The 19851-nt window shown below is 40.8% G+C and overlaps 2 protein-coding genes across 2 annotated transcripts; one reads left to right on the top strand and one right to left on the bottom strand.

The window, feature by feature from the left end:
* Nucleotides 1–5929: 5929 nt before the first annotated feature.
* SARC_00684 (hypothetical protein) lies at nucleotides 5930–8675 on the bottom strand. The gene is made up of 2 exons (XM_014305634.1): nucleotides 7256–8675; nucleotides 5930–7088 (listed from the first exon to the last, which is right to left on the bottom strand). Exons 1-2 carry the CDS (start codon nucleotides 8637–8639, stop codon nucleotides 6097–6099), a joined length of 2376 nt encoding a protein of 791 aa, XP_014161109.1. The 5' UTR covers nucleotides 8640–8675; the 3' UTR covers nucleotides 5930–6096.
* A 3946-nt stretch (nucleotides 8676–12621) lies between these two features.
* Nucleotides 12622–19457, top strand: SARC_00683 (hypothetical protein). The gene is made up of 11 exons (XM_014305633.1): nucleotides 12622–12828; nucleotides 14510–14809; nucleotides 15231–15415; nucleotides 15856–16029; nucleotides 16322–16435; nucleotides 16710–16819; nucleotides 17340–17451; nucleotides 17818–17874; nucleotides 18377–18437; nucleotides 18624–18739; nucleotides 19179–19457. The coding sequence occupies exons 1-11, from the start codon at nucleotides 12702–12704 to the stop codon at nucleotides 19182–19184; spliced, it is 1362 nt and encodes a 453-aa protein (XP_014161108.1). The 5' UTR covers nucleotides 12622–12701; the 3' UTR covers nucleotides 19185–19457.
* The last annotated feature ends 394 nt before the right edge of the window (nucleotides 19458–19851 follow it).

Below are 19851 nucleotides of genomic sequence, written 5' to 3'. Positions count from 1 at the left end.
TCCTCCTCCTCCTCCTCGTCTCGTCTCTCTCTCTCTCTCTCTCTCTCTCTCTCTCTCTCTCTCTTATTTTATTTTTTATTTCTCTTCGTATTCACGGAACCTGTCGGTATGGATACAGGCTCGAGCAAGATCAAGCAGGTGCGCATAGTCAAAGACAAGGCCACCGGCGCCAGCAAAGGCTATGCTTACCTCGACTTCAAGCACACGGCCGATGCCGAACAAGCACTGCTGCTCGATCGCACACAGAAGCTGCACGACCGCACCGTGTTTGTAAGTGTCATGAACGCGCCCAAGTATCTACCTACTGTAGATGCCAATCTGGCGCACGTGCACGGCCCCAGCGGGCACGTAGGGGATGGGCCACGGGCGGCAATGACGTTGTTCTGCAAGAGCCTGCCCCCTCACTCCACCATCAAGAGTGTCAGTGCGATGTTTGCGAAGGTGAGTGTGTGTATGTCAACGCAGGTGGTGTATGGCTGGCTGGCTGGCTGGCTGCGGGTGTATAGGATGGGTACAACGTAGTGTAGTGTGTGTGCATAGGCCCTGTGCGGATGAAATCGGATGCCACGCGCCTCTGCTGGTTTGACCGTAGATGGCGGTGTAGGTTGTGCTTTTAAGGCTTAACCAACTATCCTATATACAATTAACCCAACTATCCACCTTCTGTCCTCTTGGTTGGGTTATCGGTACCATTTGTTCATGTAGCTGCGGGGCATGTTGAGATTGTGTGAGTACTACTACCACCAGAACGGTATTGTGATTTACGGGGTGTGTGTCGTTGGCGTCCAGGAGTGGCGTCTCCTCACTTGAGATGGATGCCATTCATGGATTAGTTGGCTGTGTGTTCGTTGCTCGTGTGTAGAGATAGCTCACCAAGTGTTATTCACGCGCATGTGTACGTGTTCTGTTCCCTCGGTGTATAGTCTCCCGGGATGACACCAAAGGCTGTGACAGGAAGCGTTTCTTCCTTAGCAGCACATGGGAGGTGCATGAACCATTCACATAGTAGCCCTCGCAGGAGTGGCAATCCCTGCTCGTGAGTGGGCACCTACACTTCGTGTTTGTGTGGCAGTGTGCACTGCTGCTACCTGTCGTTGGTGTCATCTGCGTCTGCACACATGTGGCTCGTACCGCGTATATCTGTGGGTATGAGAGCTGTGCCATTGTGTGCTTTGGTGCGCTCTATAGACTGTGTGCGGTTTCTCTTTCACCAGCGTTCGGCTAGCTCCCTGCTGTGAGGTCTCCTCAGCCTCAGAGCAGTGACTAGCAAGAGAAACCTAACCAACTATCCAACTATATAAGTAACGAACTATACAACTATATAAGTATCCAACTTTTCAATTATCCAACTATATAAGTAACTAACTATCCAACTATCCAACTATATAAGTATCCAACTATCCAACTATATAAGTATCCAACTATCCAACTATATAGGTAACTAACTATCCTACTATCCAACTATATAAGTATCCAACTATACAACTATCCAACTATATAAGTACCCAACTTTTCAATTATCCAACTATATAAGTAACTAACTATACAACTATCCAACTATATAAGTAACTAACTATACAACTATATAAGTATCCAACTATCCAACTATATAAGTAACTAACTATCCAACTATATAAGTATCCAACTTTTCATTTATCCAACTATATAAGTAACTTACTATCCTACTATCCAACTATATAAGTATCCAACTATCCAACTATCCAACTATATAAGTATCCAACTATACAACTATATAAGTAACCAACTATACAACTATACAATTATCCAACTATATAAGTAACTACCTATCCAACTATCCAACTATCCAACTATATAAGTAACTAACTATCCAACTATCCAACTATATAAGTATCCAACTATCCGACTATATAAGTATACAACTATCCAATTATACAACTATCCAACTATCCAACTATATAAGTAACTAACTATCCAACTATATAAGTATCCAACTATACAACTATATAAGTATCCACTATCCAATTATCCAACTATATAAGTATCCAACTATATAATTATCCAACTATATAAATATACAACTATACAATTATCCAACTATCCGACTATATAAGTATCCAACTATCCAGCTATATAAGTATCCAACTATCCAACTATATAAGTGTCCAACTATCCGACTATATAAGTATCCAACTATACAATTATCCAACTATATAAGTATCCAACTATCCAACTACATAAGTATCCAACTATACAACTATCCAACTATATAAGTATCCAACTATATAAGTATCCAACTATCCGACTATATAAGTATCCAACTATCCAATTATCCAATTATCTAACTATATAAGTATCCAACTATCCAAATATCCGACTATATAAGTATCCAACTATCCAATTATCTAACTATATAAGTATCCAACTATCCAAATATCCGACTATATAAGTATCCAACTATCCAACTATCCCACTTGTTTACTCCCACCACACAGTATGGTGAGATTATATCCTGCCGCTTGGGAAAGGGTCACGATGGGAAGTTTAAGGGATTCGCTTTCGTTGAATTCAAGACTGAGGTGTGTGCTATAGTATGCAGTCAGGCCACCTGCACACTCGGCAAACCATGTCGTGCACATCCAACACAGCCTACGGAATATGTACATTCACGCACAGATAGGCTATTTGCGTGTCATTGGTTTCTCGTTGACGCTGTGCTATTTTTAAGCCAGTTAAATGCTTTATCCTCGTGATTGGATTGGCCTATCACGGGCATAACCACATCGGTGGTTCATTTGCGCCACATTCAACCACCTATCATCGGTGCCGTGTGTAAGGCAATGTGGTACATATCTTTTGCTTGGGTTCCGGTACTACCGCTCTGCCAAGTACCCATCATGTCGCTCAGACCCGTAGCTATACTTTCTGCTTGACAATACGACGCTGACATTTTCTTGAACGTACGTATCAAGTGTGAGTGGGTTATGGTGCGTACCCTATGTGATCGCGCGCTCGTGCGTGCCGTCCGAGAGCATAGACCACGTGTTCGTGGATTTTGCGCATACGTACTCTCTAGTTGTCTTGCATACAAGCATGCGGTCGTCCCGGGCCCCAGTGTTTGTAGACTATTCAACTACGCTCTAAGCCATGTCCGGTGGGTTGTAGATAACTACAAGGACGACTACAAGCTGGCTTTTTTTCTGTTTAAGCTATGTATGCCTGGCACAAGTCAGATATATTCGCAATGCTTCCTAGCATAGCTACTAAGTACTCTCGAGTGCTCATTGGCTGCCGCTAGTGCACACGTGGGTGCGTGGTTCATGCGCATTTATGGGCTGAATCTAGTGGCCTGTGGCCATATAAGACGTGCTCATGCGCCGTAGGTACACCACATTTGCTGCGTGTTCTCATGAACTCTCTTCAGCAGTTGGCTGATCCATTCCTCTCTCTTCGGTAAGTTCTTTACCCTTGTCTGATGGCAACTCAATCCCTAGCGTGTGCGACTCATAGTTTGCTACACACCCTTTGCTGTTGTCCAGGATGAGGCGAAACGTGCCTTGGAAGCGCTACATAATACCGACACCGGAAACAGCCCGTTGTACGTCGCGTTGTCGTCTGACAAGGTATGCCAGTAGTGGACTTGTGGTCTAAAGTTATGTTTGACGGATATGTTACATGTGACTATGATAAATTTATTGCAATATGTATATATATATATAACTATTATATATATAGATATGTGTTTGTGAGTGTGTTTGTGCGTATATATATATATATATATATATATTTGTGTATATATGTATTTGTGTGTGCGTATGTGTATATGTGGGTGAGTGGGCGGGTGGGTATATATTTTATATGTATGTATGTATGTATATATATTTATATGTATGTATGTATGTATATATATTTGTATGTATGTATGTATGTATATATGTTTATATATATATATTGTGTGTGTCTGTGTATATATATGATGAAGACAAGCATGAGTTAGTGCGGTCGTGTACTGTACTACTGTACCTTGAGTATCATTTGATACTTACGATCTTCTTTTGTGCTTTTTTGACTTCGGACTTTGACTAAGCGATTTGTATTTTCTTACGCGTATCGTTGAACTTCACACACGTTATAAGCATGTCATCGAATTGTTCCATATGATATTATTCAAGTATGTACCATGGACATATATTCGTCAGCAGAGCCTACTAATCTGCTTAAAATGATTATCGTTAGGAGATATTCGATCCTCATCACACCTTAGTACCCGATTTTGGCTGGGCATCCGCAGAGACGCCACACATGCAGTTCTAAGAGAGATCTTTCTCGGAGCCTCGCGTCGATACCCCTTTGCATCCAAAGCAGTTTACTTATCTATCAACTACGCTCGCTATCAGTCTGGGGCCAAGAAAGAGAAGGATGCGAATAAACCTGTGGCCGGTAGGTCGAGTAGTGCTATCGCGATGGATGGTATCGCCGCGCCTGTCAAATCTGCTAAGCGGCTTGTTCCTAGGATGGTGAAACGGATTGGCAAAACGCCTGCCCCCAGGATAAGACCTGTGAGTGCCAAGGTGAGTGAAGTGGCCCACGAATCATACAAAACGTGCACGCGTGTTGGACATTTGTACTACGTATATACTAATTTCGGTCCGTATATGCTGTGTGTGGATTTGTGCAACGCTCATATAAAACGTAACGAGTGTCGAACTATTCTGAAGAGAGCATTATATGCTAACTGCAATTTTGAGTTTGGCATTCACTTTTAGTTTTTCATACATCAATCACATATAGATGTAGTGGGTAAACGGTGTTGAATGCTTTCAACATGTATATTTCTTGTACTTTCTTCGTCGCACGCATTTGAACATCCATCAAAAACAAAGTGTTCTGATAAGTATCTCTTATTGATATCTACGCATATGTCCATGATTTTGATGTGCATGCTACGTTGCTCGCCTATGTATACTAGCAAGAAAAAATAGTTGTAGTTATGGCAGTACGTTACCGTCAACATTTTACAAATGAATACGAATTTGAATATAATATATGTATATTTGTATATATATATATATGTATGTATATATACATATATAATATATATATATATATAGTGTGTACGCGTGTTTGTGTCATGTATACATATATATGTGTCTGTGTCTGTGTGTTTGTGTGTGTTTGTGTGCATATATATATATGTATATTTGTATATACGAATATATATATAAAGACCTGCATGCTTCAATTCTATGCCCACAGCTATTTCACTGCTTGGGTATCAGCTGTTCTGCTGGCGTGATAGTGCAGACAGGTCATTTTCTTTAGTGGGAAAAATATATGTATGGTGAGTGCACCTGACCGGCATACTTGTATCGTTTATAAACTGCTGGAGACTCGATCTTGATTGTGTCTAATTTTGCTACGACTACATGTTGCATGAGTAACCTGGGTATTTTATTGATTTCCCCAATCGTTTTATATTCATTTCGTACCGCAAAGTCGGCGAATCCAAATGCCTCTTCGAGCCCGAAAGCAGCAGAAGATGACAAAGTACCGACACGCGCATCTGCTGGAACACTGTGTAACGCTGACTTTAAATCAATGCTTACTAAACAATAACCGACCAGGACAATAGAACGCGATCGCATTGAAACTGTCACCAACCTTCGTGTCGTGTACTACTAGTTCACTGCTTTCAGCAATCCAGGCCTATGGTGATAGCCGTACAGCTTTTATTGCGCTGCGTTTGTGTCAGTATTTCTTACACCACTTTCATGGAGAAAAAATATCTAAAATTCGGCCTTTAATATTGTGTGTGTGTATATGTTTGTGTGAATGATGTGTACATGTATATTATATATAATTAATTTATATATTATATCTATTTCATATATATATATATATATATAAGTATATTTAAAATATATATATGGATAGTGTATGTATAAATAAATAAATATATTAATATATAACTTTATCAAACTCTCCCGAAGTATTGAATATATTCGATGTACGACCTCGTTGTGACAGAATTTTATTGTACGGACGAGATCTAGCTGTCTGCCATTAGCAGTCAAGCTACTACTGAGGGACATCACTTGAAATGCTACTGAGACCTCTCTAGGGGGCGAAACTGGGTTGAGGTGTAGGTGAAGGTGAAGTACTGGCAAAGTTACCGTAGCTAAAGTTAATCTCTAGAGCACTTTCCAGCTCGATAACGTATGGATTGGCTCTACCTTGAGTCTGCAAATTAATAGTAGCACCGCTCTGGCTTCGAGTTGTGGCAGGTGCCTCAATTGTCACATCTGTTGGTAGATCCATGATATTCATGAAAGAGTACTTACCCGCAGCATCTGTGACTACTTGGAAGTCATTTCCATTGGCCGAAATTGTAACTACCACACCCGCCAACTTAGCTCCAGATCCAGTTTGAGTAATCGTACCAAATACTTCTCCTGGAGGTGCATAGATAAACTTGGGAGGTGCTGTTTCTCCAACTGTGCCAAACTGCAGTCTTGCGGAAGTCAGCGTGTATGTTACATTTCCTACCGCGAACGTCGCAGGGGCAGTGAAAGTGTACTCTACTCCATCTTCTAGGTCGAAAAAGAATGCCTCGCCGGTGGATTCAGTTTGTGCAAACAGACTGAATTCGCCAGTTGGGGTGTATTCGACGGTCAATCCCTGAACAGCTGTGCCGTCAGCCAACTCGGCGATGGCAACTGCGGAACCTTCCGGGAGGGCAAAAATAGTGGCTGGGATGGCTGTGGTAGCAGGGAATGCGATGATTGATTCACATCCGTTGGGCAGGGCGATGTCGAATATAATACCATTTGAACCCATGAATCGTAATGACACTATGCAAATCTCCCACGTTCCAGGTGCGACGGGGGTATCGTATATACCCTCATCATTGGTACTTATTACGATAGTATCGCCAGCAGCACGGCGGCGACCGGTTGCGCCACCAATATCTGCTATCTGTGTTAGACGCACTTGGCTTCCTGCTACAGGCTGGGCTCCGCCAACTGGCGAAACACTACCTGCTACACTTCCTGCTACAGGCTGGGCTCCTCCAACTGGCGAAGACGCTAGAATCTGTCCAGTGATCCTCGCTGTATGGTCCCGATAGGGTGAATAAATCAAAATTGAGGTTAATGAGTAAAGCCATAGTCAAGATATATTATGTGATAACAAATAGAGCGCTCTGAAGATCTAACTAGAGGACAATATGAAATTACACAAAACACCACTTCACTGAAAGTTATTAATTACGACTTACAGCAGACTACATCGGGACCATCGACACAAAATTCACAGCCAGCGGGGTTGAGGCAGACTACTTCGCCCGATCCACCAGGGACTGCAGTGTTTCCGTAACCTTCCAATTGACCGCCGTAAGCGCATCGCGTGGAGTTTTCGTTCACGCATTCCACTACATTGCATAACTTTACGTTTTGTGGGCATTGCAAACAAATTAAATCTGGGGTTGTGTAGTATCCCTTTTTGCAGGATGAAGCTCCTGAAACAGGGGGACATATAGGATCACCATACCACATGCTTCCATCATTAGTTAATGGACACGCAGGTGCAAGACAATCATTTAGGGCTGCACTTGATGAGCAGGTCACACATTCGCAGTCGGGACTACCCGGATTCTCATTGTCACAAACTTGCCCAGTTGGACAAATAACGAATGTCTTTCCGTTGGCACCATTGTCAGGTGCGTACTGAGGATCTTCTCCATCCAGGCATGGTGTTGTAATATTCCGGTCTGAATTGGAAGTCTTCGTGAAGGTGACCTCTTCAATACGAAGCGTTGGCAACACATTGATATGGTCCTGTGTAGCCGCACACATAGCCTCGAGACATGGTAGATTGCACACATGCAGAACAATTTGAGAAGTGTGATCATCACTGGCAGATGCAAATGCAGCCTCGAGGTCGGCCTCGCTGTGAGATGCAGCATATTGTCGAGCACACGCGCCTGCGTTGCTCATGTTTTGTGTATTTACACACCAATCATATGTGTCTACATCGTCCACATTCGCTGCAATTACGTTCAAGTACCCAGTGATGAAGGCAACAGCCCAATCATCGTCCATAAGATCGCCCGCTTTAGTGATCTGAATCCATCCGCCGTCGCACCAGAACTCATCGGTGGGCTGTACGGAGCTTGTGATGAAGACTTCGGTGAACTCGAACTGAGTTTGAGTCTCAGTGACTGTGGGTGCTGGACGATTCGACATGTGGTACCATGCCTTGTCAATGATTTTGCCGTTACCGGCTCTAACGATACCCTCCTTCTTGTGTACGCGTGGTTTGCCGTGTCCGAAGCTTGGCCAATAGTTTTCCCAGTCACCAGATTCCGTAGGTTCAGGACCGGGTGTACCGGCAGAAAATGAAACACCGTGATTATTAATGACTCGGCCGCCAGCATCAACTACAGTTCCCTCCGCAGCTGCGTTGCCAGCTCCATCCTCCGTGTAGGAACGACCATACTTATCCTTCCCAAACTTATTGAAGCCCGTGTATGTGAAACCTTCAGCTCCGTATCCGTCAACATCGAATGCTTTACCCTTATGTGAAAAGTATGCCATCTCATTTTGGGCGCTAACCAAGGCGGTGGCTGCAAGAGCTGCTGCTGTCTTTAGGAACGGATTCATGATGCACACCTTCTACTGTAAGAATCACTTAAAGGTATAAGAAGTGCCGATGAATTGGGATTGTTTGTGTTATATATACTGTATTACTGGGGTGATAGAAGATGTGGGTTTTTTTCTCGCTGGAATCATTCACCACTCTCTCCCTCTAATAAAGTAGTTGGGCAGCCCCAGGCCCCAGTCCTCAGGCAGCTATTTATTTTACAACCTAGTAGTTTACTCTTTCACGAAATCGAAAATGTCGAATTTTACTCTAGCACCAACAAGCGACAGCGGATTTCGAACATAACAAACTTTTTGTTTGTTTTTAATAATATTTTGAATGTGATATTAAAAAATATTCCATCAATGTTGGAAGTAAATTATTGTACCAGGAATATATAAGACGCAATATATAATTTTCACAGTACAACGTTTGTATTATATTATATACCAATTAGTACGTAGTGTATATTATGTTTTTTATTTTTAGTTAATACGTACAAATTCAAAATATTTTGTTTATCCCAATCGTTACTCGTTGTCAAGCTAGTACAGTATATGCGAGGCAGACCAATCCAATTTCTGTGACGATTGGTAACTATCCTATAGTCCAATTGAAATTGAATTTGTAAATTGAATTTGTAATGTCTATCCGCGTCGTCTTTTGAAATATGTCAGTAGCGAGCGGCGCCGAGCGCTCTCTCTCCAATCTCTCTCTACTATATACTCTCTACTAATAGTAGTAGTCTCAGTCAGAGCGAGCTATTTTGATTAATCTGATAGAGGCAATTGGCAAAGGGAAGTACAAAGAGGGCCTTTTCATAGCCTTCTAAAAAAACAGGCTTTTAGAGGGCGACATCATGAAATGTCAAATGTTTGTGACATGTTTCAATGTTTGTGCATGTCAAATCCTCGACACTTTTAATATATTTATTATTTTTATATTTATATATGTGTATATACATACTATCTGGAAATATGAAAACAATTTGTGCGATCTCAGCCCAAGAATGAGAAGAATAACGTCTAGTGATCAATCCTTGCGTCATACTTGTGTCTCATAGATTATGACAGACAAAACGAACTCAATTACGGTCTTGAACTCGACGGCAGAAGTTATGGCATCAACCGTGTGCATCAACACCGATGCATTAACAACACTTCACATACGAAAAGGTAACTGAATCATATCCAGTCGAACAAATAAAGACCAGCTGCAGAAGTAATCATATTAAAGGGATACATATTATATATATATATATATATATATATTCATATATATATATATATATACGTGCGTGTGTGTAAATTAGTGTATAAATATATATGTATGTAGGTGTATAATATATATATATATATATATGTATATGTATAAATACGTGTATGTGGGTGTATGGGTGTGGGTATGTGTGTGTGTGTGAGTGTATATATATGTATATACATATAATACACACATATATATATATACACGTGTGTGTGCGCGCTTGTGTGTGTGCGCGCTTGTGTGTGTACGAACAATACATATATATATATATATATATATGTGTGTGTGTGTGTGTGTAATATATTTGTGTGCGTGTGTGTGTAATATATTTATGTGTGTGTGTGTGTATACATATATATATATGTCTGTGTGTATGTATGTGTAAATATCTATCTGTGTGTGTATGTGTAAATGGGTATGTATATGTATATGTATGTAAGTGTATATATATATATATATATATATATCCATACCCATGTATAAACATACATACATACATACATATCTATGCAATTACACACGTGCGCGCTTGCAAAAACTGTTATGCATGTTAATGTATATGTATATATATATATATATATATATCTGTGTGTGTATATGTATGGATAATATAAAAACATATATATGTATATATTTGTGTACACGTGTATGTGTATTTTTGTATATATGTGTATGTGTATATGTGTTTGTATATATTTATCCATCCACCGATACATACATGAATGTATACATACATACATAATTATATATATATACATATATATATAAATAACTATGATCTATGCAACTATATATCTCCTTATCTATCGATGTATACATGCATACATATAGATATATGTATATATATATATATAGAATAGTATAGTATATTATGTGTATGTATATGTATTTATGTAACTATCTGTATATGTATATGGACTTTCATACCTATATGCAGATGAAATTTTTAAACAGTACAAAGGTTAATTCACAGACCGCCTCTATGCTAAAAGTATGTATACAGATATGTGCATGTGTATGAGTACACGAATAGGCATGTGTGTGAGCATACGAATAGGTATGTTTAGATGAATGGGTACGTCATTATATATGCTTTTGCTTGTGTAAATAGGCATGAGTATGCGGTTATGTGTATGGTATGTGTGGGTGGGAAGGTATAGGATTTTTGGGTGTGTATTCAGATATGTGTTTGTGTATGTGAATAGCCGTGTGTAAGAGTATATGGATAGGTGTGTGCACGTGCTAGTGAATAGACATGTGCATGTTCAGCGCTTGGGTATGCCAATATGTATGTGCACAATTATGAGTGTGTGAATAGGTATGCTCATTTGAATGAGATTAGATATGAGCATGTGAGTGTGAGTGTGAATAAGCTTGTGTATGTATATGTGAACTGGACGGTATATGTATGTGTGGGAGAACAGACATGTGCATGTGAATTGGGTATGCCATTAGGTATATTCATGTGTATGTGTGAGTGGATAGGCTTGTGCATAAGTGTGCAGGTAGGTGTGTGTGTGTAAATAGGAATGATGATGTGTATGTAGATAGTAATGACTATATGCCTGTATATGTGAAGTAGTGAGGGAAAACGTCTGGAAACTTTGAACCTCATCAGGGCTCCACTTAGCCGAACATGCATCGGTGGGCTGTAGCGAGTAGCGATAGAGGCCAGTCCAGTGGCCGGTGGCCACGACATGCAGTTAAACGTAAACGTATATTTATCTGTTTATGGAAAATACGGGGGGGGGTTTTAGCCGCAAGTGACGGCAAGGATTTTTTGCTTTTATTTTTTAAATTGATGTCTTGATGACCCAGTCCGGTTTATTTACGTCTCACGACTCCATAGTCCATAGAGCCTACTACTAAATATAACATAGAAGCTACGGAGGGCCCCAAGCGACCTAAATATTTAGACAGTGAGGCCGGTGAAATTTATTTACTGGTTTTGTTTCTTTTACCCATTTTTGCTTCTTTTTTTTGTATAAAAAACAATAGAAAATATTTTTTCTGATTTTATAATAAAAAGCCCGCCTTCGGGCTTCGCGTCCTTGTGATTGGGTAACTTCATCAGCTTGCGCGCCAAAATACGCCAAAGTGTCAGGCTGTCAATGTATTTACAAAATACTCAAATATTTTAGGCATATGACTGAACACTGCCGTACTCGGTACTGGCTGGCTATGTACATCCTGCACACGGTGCACAGTGATGAGTGAACAGTCACAGTCTGAGACTCCGAGTCAGTCAGTCAGTCAGTCAGTCAATCAATCAGTCAATCAATCAGTCAGTCAGTCAGTCAGTTAGTTAGTCAGTTATTAGTCAATCAGTTAGTTGGTCAGTTAGTCAGTCACTTAAATAGTCAGTCAGTTGGCAGAGCACTCAGCACTCACAAACAAAACTAGCTGTTCGGGGCTTCGGGGCCTGGGCTATGCCGCTATGGAGGGGGGCCCCGAGTTTAAAAAAACAAAAACAAATAAATACATAAATAAATAGTGACAGAGCCTGGGAGCCGTCGAGAAGTATTTTTTTTTCAAAACAAAAATACAACAACGAAAACAACCAAAGCCTCCTGAAAACATTTAAAACAGAACAATAGAAAGTGAGAAACCCAAGACCTGAGACTCGGCTGAGACACCTCTCTCCTTCTCTCTCTCTCGTATGTGTGAGTACTATTCTGTATTCAAAATCCAAAACCGGTAAATAAAAATAGTAACAGTACATGGTAAAATATTCACATAGAGATATAGATAGCCGCTCATCTCGCAACAAGTATATATTTTTATAACAATCAAGTAGAAAATCAAGAAAAGCACGAAGAATGTCTGACACGATGGATGGCAAAGATTCTGCGACGGAAGCTCAACAAAGTGTGGAAGCTGCTGATACAAAAACAAATTCTTCAACAACAGCTGATAGCAATACAGAGGAGATGCAGAAAGACGAAGGTATCGATGTCAGCGAAGCGGGACGTGAAACGTTGCAGTGTCCAATCATGTGTAATCTATACATATCGATGTGAGGTGTTTTTTTTGTATTTTTCATTGTATGTATATTGGTAACTTATTTCTCTTGTAGGACAATATTCACATGCAATATATATATATATATATATATATATATAGTATATATATATATATATATATGTGTGTGTGTGTGTGTGTGTGTGTGTATATATGTATATATATATGCATACATATATGTATATATATATATATACATATATATATACATATATATATATATATATGTCTGTGCCTGTGTCTGTGTCTGTATTCTTGTCTGTGTATGTATGTGTTTGTATGTGTGTAATATACATATATATATATGTGTGTGTGTGTGTCTGTGTCTGTGTCTGTGTCTGTATCTGTGTCTGTGTAAGTGTATGTGTCTGTGTATCTTTCTGTGTGTATATACATATATGTGCGTGTGTCTGCGTCTGTGTACGTATGTATGTATATATGTATGTATGCATCTGTATATATAAAGTAGTCCGTATCTGTATATATATATATGTGTGTGTGTGTGTGAGTGTGTGTACGTATATATATATATATGTGTGTGTGTGTGTGTGTGTGTGTGTGTATGTATGTATGCATTGATATATATCTGTATATATATATCTGTATATATATATCTGTTTATAAATGTATATATATTTATATATATATGTATATATATCTGTATATGTATATATATATATGTGTGTGTGTGTATTTGTGTATATATCTGTGTGTGTGCGTGTGTGTGTGTATATATGTACATATTCATATATGTCTATGTTTATGTATATATATATATATATATATGTATCGTTCTTGTATATATATATATATGTTTATGTTTATGTATCTGTATATATTGTTCTTCTGTATATATATATACATATATATATATATATATATATTGTACTTGTACTTGTACATACGTATACAAGTATATATATGTGTGTGTGTGTGTGTCTACCTGTCTGTGCATGTATATTTTATTCAATATACAATTTCAATATCTGCGCACACACATATATATGTATATATATATGTGTGTCTGTGTGTGTTTGCATGTATTTGCATTTGTATGGATGTCCCAATTGAAACCACTCATGTCTCTCATTGTGTTGCAAGCAATATTCATGCATTTCTTTGTGTTTCGCTGTATGCTTTTGTATTTTGGCTACACCCCTGTTCGCAAGTTTTGAATAGAATTTATACAACTGATAATGGCTCTCCGGTAGCATTAATTCTTCAAGGTTTGTTGTTGTTGTTTCATTTGGGTTTCTACTAGACATACTTGACTGTAGCTACTTGTGTTCTGACTGTACTTCGCGATCAAAATTATCGTTTGCTATCCCGCTTCCAGCTGCAGTATATTTTGACGTTCATTCTTCAGGATCAGTGCGGTAGCTATACGATTAAGAGAGTTGTTTACGCCTGTCTACGAGGATGCAAGTTTGCTCGAGTGCGAGTCATGTGAGCATTCCCCGCAATATGTTGAGCGCTAAACGAATGTTCTCAAAAGACTGTCCTTTCCGTGTACGGGCCGGGCCATAACCGTTGTTTTCAGTTGTCGTGCAAATAACCACAGTCTGAACTAACATACATACTCATGTGGCAACACAAACCTGAACAGCGGTTGCTAAGGATGGAGTTGAGGTGACTGCAAGCACGACTGAAAACGCGACATTGGAGAAGACTGAGACCCCTGCAGCCCAACCCGAAAGCAAGGAAGCCAGCCCTGAACCTGTCAAGACGGATACGAAGCAAGATGCCAGTGAGAAAACAGACTCCGAAGCGGAGTCGGAAGACGGTGAGCCCAGTGTCGCACTATTCAACGCAGACCCAGTCATCTCTGGCAAAAGGCAGAGAACCACTACGGACAGATTAGCCACCCACCAGCCGGTGGTTAAGAGAGCTAAGGCCCAGCCAAAGGGTATGGTTGTCTGCACGCGCAGTGCAGTGCAGCGTGTGTGTGTATGTCGCATGCCTGCACGCGCAGTGCAGTGCAGCGTGTGTATGTATGTCGCATGCCTGTACGCGCAGTGCAGTTGTGCATTTCGGTTATGCATCGGGTGCGCTGTATAGGATTTCATCCTGCGTTCGTACCACGTGTCTGCATCTGTTCGTAAGAGTATCTCTCGTGACGCGGAGAAGACATCAGATGCTTGATTTCGCAATCACACACACACTCATGCACGTGATACTGGATTGATTGCCACATATATATCTAATAGCTCGATTAAAGTATATATCAACTCAAGCTGCATGCTATATGTACTCGCTATATCTATCGCTGAGCGATACTCGCATGCCACACTCACGTCACAGCTGAATTGGCGCCCCCGAACTTGCAGGTAAAGGCACGCCTCTGGGACAAATCTCGATGATTGAGGAGAAGCTGAAGAAGCACAAGACTGATGATTTACATGATCTGCATCGTTTGTGCTTTGGCTCGAAAGGGTCGAGGCTGGAGGTCAGAAAGAACCTGCGGCTATTCAAGGGCTTTGACTATGATAGCAACCCCGCTATTAAGGATAAGGTACCGTCACTCGTATAGAAATAGCCATAAATTGATTGCTGGATAGTACGGTTGTGATAGACATATGCACAATGTGCCTAGAGTGCCTGGTGTATAAATAGCGTTGAGACGCGCTGAGGGATGAAACGGTTGTTAGTCTTGTACTTTAATACACATTTTAAGTGCGGACACATGAGTAGAAGCCTCACTTCCACCCTAACACATGTCGGTATATCGAGTTATCCGCAATTGTTTGTACTTGTCTTTTTCAAGCTCTATGCTATTTCATAAATTCGCCTTTAAAGATCCATGCTATTTGTATTTACGTGCATTGGTATTAGCTGTTAGGTTGCACACAACTATATGGGTTTGATTGTGCGCTTGGTAAGTATATGTGGCTCAGGCGCACGGCATTATCAGCTGCCTAAACCTTGCGCTCGATGAATGCACATGCTACACAGACCCAAAACTCGCTGGAGAAACGGCACATGCCAGCTCTCAGAACAATGTGTGATGTCATATGCATTTCACACTCGGGCGACAAGGAGACGCTCATGGACAACATCATGGACTTCTTGAACAGCCCAAATGAGAGTGAGTGTGTAGCTGAGAAGAAACCAAAAGCAAAGGCAAAGGTAAGGTCGTTAAAAGTCCGGACATGTACGTTCTGAGGGTTTATTGAGCACGCCCAATTCTGAAGTTTGCTGTTTTCCCCTCTGACTCCTCGTGTATCCGTTGGCTAAGTATTTGCACATGCATCGAGTATTATAAAACCCGCATAGTGCACATACCGGTAAGTGACAGAGTAGTTGAACTGGCCCCTATTGCTGTAGACGCTTAACGTGTGATGAATGATTGTATGGCGCATTGGCGACGCCCAGATATATGTGATTACTCACTTATCTGCTTCCGTGCTCCTACTGACAGACAAGCGGGAAAAAGAAAACCAGCAAGAAGACTGCCAAAGCAAGCAAGCCCGAGCGCGCGCCATCAGCGTACAACCTATTCATCAAGCACAACCGACAGAAAGCGGTGACAAAGGTACAGTCTGTGTGGATATCTGGTGTTATTTGTGGCGTGCAAATAGTTATCATTATTGAGTTTTACATTTCTTACCTATTTCGTATTCGATTTGGCTTTCGCACGCATGCGACTCGGCCGTTGACCACATTACTTTTTGTCACGTTCGGGTGTCTCAGACAACCAATGCGAGAATTTTCTTCTGCGGCCGATTGCATCCAGAATATGCACCTATATAGCTGAATGCTGAACGTAGCACTTGGTGGACTGATTTCTCTTTTACACCACACGGCAGTTCCCGGATGTAAAGAACACCGAGATTATGTCCAAGATGAGTGAAATGTGGAAGGAATGTTCGAAGGAGGAAAAGGCGAAGTACACGAAAATGGCCGAAGATGCGAAGGCGTATGTGGCGTGCTTGTCGATTGTTTGACCCTTCCGAAATTGGATTTAGTGCATATACGATGACAATATGGTACCGAGAGTTGTTGCCTTTCATCTTATCCCTCTCAATAAGGATTAGTATCCTAGCTTAAGGCTACGTACAGCGACCTTGTTTGTATGTTGTGGGAGTGCTGACTATCTTAAGTACCGCTACACATAAGATTGTTATTCACAACTTGTTGTCGGCCATGTGCATTCGATATAGTAATCTGCGGGCATTTGGGTTGCCATATCTGTAAGCGGAGCATTCTACAGTTGGAAATGTACCTGTATTCTGTGCGTTGCATTCTGCAACGTGTAAACGTTCAAACTCTCCCAACCAAAGTATCGCGATAAGTGACTAGTATGAACACCTTTCTGAGTGTTCTGTTTCAAGCGCAATGACTATGTAGCTGGCCTGACATCACCGTAGACAGGTCGTCCTCTTTTGAGGCTATGCCTGTACGTATGGCCCATTGATATCCACGCCTATCCTCCATAGTGCTTTGGGGAATACATCCGTGAAAAAGTCAGTCAAAACGAGCGCCAAACCGAACGCCAAGAAACAAAAACCGGCGGAATCAAGTGAGGATGACGAGAGCGAGGAAGATGATGTACGTTTGTGTTTCGTTTTCAGTTCTTTTGTTCTTTCTGATGTAATTTACATCGCTTTTGCGATGTCGCGTACACCGGTAGGTTGCCAGATTTGTATAAGAGTATAGTATAGACATGACCATGCGTACAGCTGTGGTATGCTGTAAATAGTATCATGTCTGGCCTGCTCACTCCTACCTATCACATAGCTTCAAAGACCAACTATGCATAGACTTACAGCTGATATATCTGGACGGAGTGGTAAGAACTGCGAGTCTGAGCGCTGCCTGCATGACCAAAAATCCAATGATGTGAATGCCCCGCACAACTTTTTTGATTTGTACTATCTCAGCTCTGATACCTACAACTATATGTCTCGCTCACAGGACGAAGAGGAGGCCGCAGAAGGTGACAGTGATGATGATGCGCCGATCGCTAAAAAGGTGACGTGAAGTCTGGATTCAATATACGTACATTTTATGCAACACTCACGCATCTATGTGGTATAGTAGTATATTGGAAATGTGATGTTCCTGCTTGGTCCCATCAGGTGTTGCATACTAGTAGTCGTACATTCATTGGTTTGAGCTGTATCTGAAAGCAGCGTCACACGCCATTCTGTTTTAAAACCGTTCCTGTACGATGTTCGCATGTCCGAGATTAGTACTTGAGCATTCCGAAATTTCAACTTCTTGGATATGGGTTCCGGAGTAATGCTTTATATCGAGGGATGTGCAGAATAGCACATTGCTCTCACCGATTATACAATGATAGGATTGAAATGAAAGTACTTGACTTCTTTTGTACAATTTCGTCACTATCTATAATCTCCTGCAGAGAAATTCCTCTTCGTACCTCTCCTATCCAGGGAGTCTTGAATTTGGGCTTGTCCACTTTTCTGATTAAATTACCCGATTTTATTCCCCTTTCCTGAACCGTTTATAGGCAAAGACTGGTCCTACGGACAATGAAATCAAAAAAGAAATCAGGAAGATTGTCAAGAAAGGTATTTGACCCCTTTTTTAGCGTTTCGACCTCTTAATTTCAATTGTGTTTTATAGTTTCTGGAAATGGGCACACTCATCATCTTCCCGTATACAATACTTGAACAGAAATGCACATGATTGCACCTTGTTTTTGTGGATCTTCTTATCTGATAAGAATTGTATCATCACACCGCTTCTCTCCGTAGTTGGTGCGGGAATCACATTTGGACAAGTTCGCAAAGGCCTGACTGAGAGCTTCCCAACGTTGGATATCACACAACGGAAGGCAGAATTGAAGAAGATGGCAACAACGATTCTACAGGTATGTATGCCTGTATACATGTTTTGTGGGTGCATGGCACATTTTTGTCGTATATGGAATCGAGATGCAGAATGAAACCGAAAGTCACAAAAAAAAAATGCCCTTCTGTTGTAGCATATAGAATTGACAACTTCGAATGTGCAAAAAAAAAAATAGTGTGCATCGTCAGGATTCATTGTTAAGCACATTTACGCGCACGTCCTAAGAAATGTGACACTATAAGTGGTGTAGTGTGGTGTGGTGTGGTGTAGCATGGATTGGAATCCAAAAGCACCTAGGCCATGCTACATCGAAAGTCCTTCTATTAGCCTTTTCGATCACAGAGACGCTATCTCGTCGCAAAACCTGTCTAAGCGCATGCTTGCGATCATTAACCAACGAACACTCCCAATACTGACTTCGCAAATTCGAAATGCAAATATCGATCCACTTCACATAGGGATGAGTTGACGAGTCTCAACTACCCGGTCCTTGCTCCATATTAATGGCTTCTATCCCATTCGCAAACTGGACCTGAGTAGGGAAATGATCCACGTACTACCGATATAAGAAGTACAAATACATCGTTATGCTTATATCTATCTCTTCGGACTTTGTAGCTTCATCACTTGAATCTGTATCAATATCAGCCATAACAAAAATAAAGTAAAACAAGATCGCAAACTAGACAGCGGCTTGCATTCTAATTAGCCTAGTGCGCCAACCGCGACCAGCTCCGAAATTTTGCCGAACAATCAAATTCAGGAATTCTTTGGTATTGTTAATTGCGCTTTTTGTTCAGATCGAGGCCAATCATTGAACCGTTAAATGAGGACCAACGGAGATAGATGACGATATGAGTTGTGACTTCAGCTAGCTCGAGTTCAAAATTTTGCTTTTAGGCGTTCTCCACTGGTCAACTTTATTTCTTTGTTTGTATCTGGTATTTAAAGCTTGAGCCCTCCAATAACACGGCCGGAACATATACTAGCATACGATATGAATTTGATCCTACCGATTTCAATAGGATGTTTATATATATTCGTTGATGCTGCAAACATGAAGTTTGAATTTTAGGTTGTCTTGAGCAAATATATGCTTGAAGCATTCGTGGCCAAGCAAAGTTTTCAACT

The sequence above is a fragment of the Sphaeroforma arctica genome (assembly GCF_001186125.1).
Source record: "Sphaeroforma arctica JP610 unplaced genomic scaffold supercont1.23, whole genome shotgun sequence".
Lineage (NCBI taxonomy): Eukaryota > Ichthyosporea > Ichthyophonida > Sphaeroforma > Sphaeroforma arctica.
Note: the sequence above shows the minus strand (reverse complement) of the source record. Positions and strands in the feature narration are given on the sequence as shown.

What these genes read in the sequence shown, in the direction of transcription:
- SARC_00684 (XM_014305634.1), bottom strand. Translation starts at nt 8,639, where the DNA reads ATGAATCCGTTCCTAAAGACAGCAGCAGCTCTTGCAGCCACCGCCTTG. An exon ending in TGGTCCCGATGTAGTCTGCT is followed by an intron (nt 7,089 to 7,255) that starts GTAAGTCGTAAT and finishes GGGACCATACAG; the next exon opens with CGAGGATCACTGGACAGATT.
- SARC_00683 (XM_014305633.1), top strand. Translation starts at nt 12,702, where the DNA reads ATGTCTGACACGATGGATGGCAAAGATTCTGCGACGGAAGCTCAACAA. An exon ending in GACAGAAAGCGGTGACAAAG is followed by an intron (nt 16,436 to 16,709) that starts GTACAGTCTGTG and finishes ACCACACGGCAG; the next exon opens with TTCCCGGATGTAAAGAACAC. An exon ending in CAGGAAGATTGTCAAGAAAG is followed by an intron (nt 18,438 to 18,623) that starts GTATTTGACCCC and finishes TTCTCTCCGTAG; the next exon opens with TTGGTGCGGGAATCACATTT.